This window comes from Salvia miltiorrhiza, chromosome 4 (assembly GCF_028751815.1).
Source record: "Salvia miltiorrhiza cultivar Shanhuang (shh) chromosome 4, IMPLAD_Smil_shh, whole genome shotgun sequence".
NCBI classification, from domain to species: domain Eukaryota; kingdom Viridiplantae; phylum Streptophyta; class Magnoliopsida; order Lamiales; family Lamiaceae; genus Salvia; species Salvia miltiorrhiza.
The window spans coordinates 20,632,832-20,638,704 of record NC_080390.1 but is presented as its reverse complement, the minus strand read 5'-3'; the positions used below and the strand labels follow the sequence as shown (position 1 = coordinate 20,638,704).

At 33.0% G+C, this 5,873-nt stretch overlaps 1 protein-coding gene across 1 annotated transcript; it reads right to left on the bottom strand.

Moving 5' to 3' along the window:
- Positions 1-1,112: 1,112 nt before the first annotated feature.
- On the bottom strand, positions 1,113-3,840 carry LOC131019356 (pathogenesis-related thaumatin-like protein 3.5). The gene is made up of 2 exons (XM_057947886.1): positions 3,692-3,840; positions 1,113-2,797 (listed from the first exon to the last, which is right to left on the bottom strand). The coding sequence occupies exons 1-2, from the start codon at positions 3,756-3,758 to the stop codon at positions 2,109-2,111; spliced, it is 756 nt and encodes a 251-aa protein (XP_057803869.1). The 5' UTR covers positions 3,759-3,840; the 3' UTR covers positions 1,113-2,108.
- Positions 3,841-5,873: the final 2,033 nt, after the last annotated feature.

Below are 5,873 nucleotides of genomic sequence, written 5' to 3'. Positions count from 1 at the left end.
GAGAAAATTTCATCAAAAAAAAATCTTCGGCTAGATTTTGGTCATTATCAAAATTTGCATTATTGATTTTGACATTAATCAAAATATGGAATTCTCGCAATAATTTTATTGTTTGAAAATTTGGGAACTTGATGCACCGGGTTGTATAATGTTTTCAAATTCATGTCGTATTATGAATTGGAGTAAATGATTTACTAAATGTAATTTTGCTATTATTGGTCCAATATTAATACAAAAACGACTCGAAGCCTGCAGCTGGACCAAACAAACATTAACAATAACACCATTTAAATTATTGAATTTTGACTTTGCAAAAATAATTTAACCTTTTGCCTGCCAATTAAACTTTTAAATTCATTTAAGTTTACTGATGAATTAGATTTCAACTCAAATTAGTGTCGATATAACTGTTTGTAAATCCGAAATGGCCAAATCAATCAACGTATAAAACGACGTCATTTTTATTTACCAAAATGTTACAGTATATGTAAATTACAGACATCTAAATTTTATTTAACAAATAAATCACGATGAATTCCAATCTCATTAACAAAATTAAATTAAATAAATAATTTAATAACTATCAGACATATTTTAAAATTAAGGGATTATAGTAAAAAAATACATGAACTTTGACAAAAGTTGCAATTTTCACCCCAACTTTCAATTTAGCCAAAATATACATGAACTTATAATTTTTGTTGTAATTTTCACCCGAGTTTGACTTCCGGCGAAATTAGAGCTTAAGTGGCAGTCGAAAATTCCTACATGGCCTCCGGCGCGACTTCATGGCGTGACTTCGTGGCCTCCGGCGACGACAGGTCTCACCGGCGAGACTTCGTGACCTCCGACGAAAGCAACGACTCAGGCGGCGAAAGGGGTGGGGACGGGAGGAGTATCAATATTTTAATCTTGTGTATTTCTTTGATTTGAAAATTATGGTTCATTAGTAATTTATTTAATTAATGAAAAGCCACATTTGCGCCACATGGTTTTAATTATGCCACGTCAACGTTTGGCCAAACTAAAATTAATCGGAGCTCCGCGAGGTGAAAATTACAACAAAAATTCTAAGTTCAAGTATATTTTGGCTAAATTGAAAGTTGGGGTGAAAATTGCAACTTTTGTCAAAGTTCATGTATTTATTGGCTATAATCCCTAAAATTAAAGTGAAGATTTTTTTTTTTTTTTTTTTTACATGAAGTTACTCCATTATACCTTTTCTAAACTATCCGTTACATCAGAACTGGAGAGACAATGGCCACCAAAACTGCCATCACTCGCCACAATTGCTTCATCTTCAACATCCCACTTGCTGCATTGCATATAAGCTTGTTGTCATGATAGGTACATTGCGACGCCGTTTGGTTCCTGCTCCAGAAACACTCACAAATTCATCTATAAATTTAATTCAAGCTTAATTTTGAATTAATTAATGCACGGACTTAATTTCATCATTTTTATATTTTCAACATCAAATTTGAAATGTAAATAAAATAATAATAATAATAATAATAAATTATAAAAAAGAATTAAATAAATAAAATATAACATTTGAAACGTTGCAATATTGATGCCACTTTTTCATTCTGTTACAAAATTAACGCCTCAATTTATTTTTGTCATTGAAAAGTTGATATGTTGAGGGTGATAATAACTGAATCCAAAAATATCGTGGATGCATATCTGCGCTTTGGCAAAGCCGGTTACAATAAGGCATGCCACATGAACTATCGAGTGACTAGAAAAATATGAATTTTGAAATAAATTATAATATGATGACATTATTGTAATGTTTTGAATATGATATTCAAATTTCAAAATGAGTAAAAGTTCGAACATAGTAATTGGCAATATCTTTAACTAATTTGCGTAAATGTGATTTACTGTCCCGCAATTTTTGTTTCACCATGGCCTATTATTATATCTAATATTATAATATTTTTAGAAAATAAAATTTATTATAATAATATGAATTCGAATCATACTTAACCTATATTTGAAAAAAAAAATTTGAATTAAGTTAAAAAATATGCACCCTAATAACAACTTATTAACTACTAAATTTGAAATTAAATGATAAAATAAATTCTAATTAATTAATAAAATTAAACTAAAACATACAAAACTAAGATATACTTACTTTGAAGATCAAAAAGCGAGCATATAATCTGCAGCGGAGCACGTAACAATACTTGTTGGATCATCATACGCGAAGCTATAAGCTGCAGGGCAGGCCACTTTGAACCTTCTCGAGTAGTCCGTCGGCAAACACGCATCGGAGTCGAGAAGGCCGCCCTGCAGCAGTATTCATCGGTGTCGAATGCGTTGCAAGCGCTCCGGCAGGCCACGACCTTCCCACCCGACCTCATGGCGAGCTCGGGCGGGCAGTCGGGCCGCAGGTCAACGTCGCAGCCAGCGGAGCTGCAGTTGCCCTTGCCGCCTAGCGGCACAATGAGGAGGGGCAGGTTGAAGCCGTCGACGAGGCTGACGTCGTAGTAGTCGATGTCGCCTCCGAGGGCGAATTCGGCAATGGAGGCTGGCGGCTGCCCTGGCCCGGTGCACTGGAGGCTAGGGCCGCAGCCGCCCGTCTGGCACGTACCGTTGTGGGTGAAGTCGCAAGCAGTGCGGGCCCATATGCGGCCGTGCCATGCGGGCGGGGGGCTGAACACGGCCGACTGATTTGGGCGGAGGCCGAAGCCGCCTGTGCTGAAGTTGCTGGGGTGGATTCCGGGCCATATGGTCTCGTTGCAGTTGTTGATGATGGTAAATTTTGTGCACTTGGATACTCTTACCCCTATTTAAATAAGTGTTGCATTTAGTGCTCGTTTGGTTCAAGTAGAGAAATAGAAATGAAATGGAATCAAATAAAGGAGTGGAATGGTAACAATAACCATTACTTTTATTGAGTGTTTGGTTTAACAATGGAAAGAAAATATTAGTAAGGAATTCTCTTTCTTTTGTTTCCCCTCTATTTTGAGGGGTAACAAATTGGCTGATTGAGTTACCCTCAAATAAGGGTAATGATTATCTCATTACCTAAACCAACTAACAAGTAATGGATTCAATTACTTGATTCCCTTTCCAACCTCTAAAAACATCCAACCAAATGTGGGCTTAGTGTATACATTTCAAGCATAATATTTGCATCAATGTGACCAAATGAGTTGTTTGGTTAAACTTATAATCTCTTTAAAATAATTTATAAGTTCTTTCAAAGGATTTGATAAAATAAATTCTTAAATAGTTTATAAAATACTTCACACATTAGAAGTAGCTATTTTTGTGCAGCAGCAAAGGGTGCTGCGGCAAGTTTTTAATTCCGGTAACAATAGCTAATTTTTTGAAAAATTATTCAGGTAGAGGGTGCTTCAGCTCCACATTTTTTTGCCACTAGGTACTATTTTATAGATTATACTTAATTTTTATATTAAATTGTTAAACTTAAAAAATTATATGTTTTTATTTTATTTTAGATTTATCAATGCTAATAATGATTATTAACTAATAAAGTGAATTTAAATGATAAAAATAGTTATATATTCTAACTGAGTGGAGTAAACCCTAGTTAATAATTATAAAATTAAATTAAAACAATAGAAATTAAAGAAAAAAATGTGAAAGAAGATTAAAAATTGAAAATGGAATACAATTTAAATTTGATACACTCGATCTGAATGTAAAACTTCACCTGATGATGCTACGAAAAGAAAAACGATGAGCAAAAATGTGCCAAGATGGTTGATCACCAATGCCATATATGTATATATCTCCAGATATTAGTGAATACTAGTATTAGTTTTGTATGAGTACATATACTTGAAAATTTTGTAATGATTTTATATAGATTGAGTAGTGGTCGAGATATATGTATAAGGGGGGAAATGGAGTGTGGAAGAAAACGTGTTGAACAGCCAAAATAATGGCTTCCTTTCTTGTTGTATAATCAAGTGATTCCTTACCTCTCATGATTTCCATCCAACTCTTTTCTGGGTTCTTGAAATTATTTACCACACTTTATTTGCAAGATCCTAATTAATTAGTTGCATAGTTAGGGGTGTTTAATTCGAATTGCTATTTCCTTAACACAAATTATAGTTTATGAGTTATATATTGAGAAGTATTTGACAAAATAAGTTTTTAAATAGTTTGTAAATAGTAAAAATATATTTTAACAATTTATAAGCTCTTAAAAAATAAATTCTTCAACTTGGCCAATTTATTTTCTCATTATGATATAAGCAATAATCATTTTATAACAATAATTTTATTGGTTTATTATTTTCATTAGACACCCTTCGCATTTCATCCATTTTCAATTTTCTATCTTTAATTTATAAATTTAATTAATTATTCAATACTTTCATAACTTATAAACTGTTTATATATTACTCTCTCCGTCCCCAAAAAGTTTGCCCCAATTTCCTTACTTTCTATTTTTGTACATGGCTCCACCATCAACTTTACAATTACAATCTTTTAAATACTATTTTTGTACATGACCTCACCATTAAATATTTTTTTACCAGCTTTTATTAAAATTTGTGCCGCTCCTTTTGGGGTAAACTTTTGAGGGACCGAGGAAATATCTTATAAGCTTTTGAAATATTTTATAAGCTGTTAATATATATGTTATAACCTATTAGTTTATTTGTATTTGTGATCAACTTCAGTGACGGGCCTTATTCAATGTATGTTCTCTTCTTTCACTTGGATCTAGTGAAAATAGGATTACTTAGAGCATGTACAATGGAGAGCCCATTTGGGGCTCATAGAGATGGACTATATAGATTTTAATTCCTTTCTTTGAAAAATCGATTTCTAAAATAAATATCGAATTTTAAAATAAAAAACTTCATTAAATTTAAATTCAAATATATTAAAATAGAAAAAAGTTTTACCATAATTAAAATTACAATTATTTCATTAGTTGAGAAAAAGACTAAAAGCCGAGAGGAGAAGAAGTTGGGATCATGGCAAATTTGGTTAGTTGGTAAACCATTTTTTTAAGAGAAAGAACAAGAACGAAACTTAAAGAAGAAGAAGAAGAAGAAAGGAAGATGTATAGATTTAGTTGTAGTGCAAAAAATAAATGAAAGTAGGAGGTGTTTATAGGAGAAAATAAATTTAAAAATGGAAAAAGCCATTAATTATGTGCTACGACTATTTATCAAAAATAATTAAAAAAATCGGATAAATGCCAAACGGTCGAAAAATTCAGATATTTTTTTTATGACTGACATGTACTAGCGCGTGCATAGCACGCGCCTTTAAATTTCGCCACCGAGCCAAGCTCTAAACATTACACCCATCATCGAGCCTAGGGACTCAATAATGGGGCATGGCCGACTTGAGTTTCGATCTTGTTGCAGATGCCTTTATGCCTCATGTCAACTTCAATTCATTTGAACTTTAAGGTAATGGTTTGCAATATGATTAAATTTAAATAAGAATGAAATAATTTTGGAAATTGAATAGTAGTAAGAATAGAATGGAATGGAATAGATTTCTGTGGCTAGTATTTACATGAATTAAACTGTGTAGGAATAATAATGAATGAAATAGAGGTTTTATAAAAAGAGAAAGAAAAAAAGGAGAACCTAAATCCTTGAAAGCATAAAGAGAAACAAACTAAGGGCCGAGTCTCGTTAAAACTTCTTTAAGGAAAACCGAAAGGAAAAAACCTTAAAGAAAAAAAGAGTGGTCGTCTAGAAACAAACAGAAGAAAACCAAGGGAACCAACCCAAGAGAATGACAAAGTTGCAAGCTTCAGACTAACCATCGCCCGCATCGAGTCATCCTAAAAACCCAACAGATCGTCGGCGCACACCCGGAGCTCCGACCGGACCATCGCTCCAGAGTTAACTAAGTAA

Bases quoted from the DNA above. Each gene is read 5' to 3' on its own strand.
- LOC131019356 (XM_057947886.1), bottom strand. From the start codon at position 3,758: ATGGCATTGGTGATCAACCATCTTGGCACATTTTTGCTCATCGTTTTT. The intron at 2,798-3,691 runs GTGAAGTTTTAC...TTATTTAAATAG, and splicing joins TCTTTTCGTAGCATCATCAG to GGGTAAGAGTATCCAAGTGC.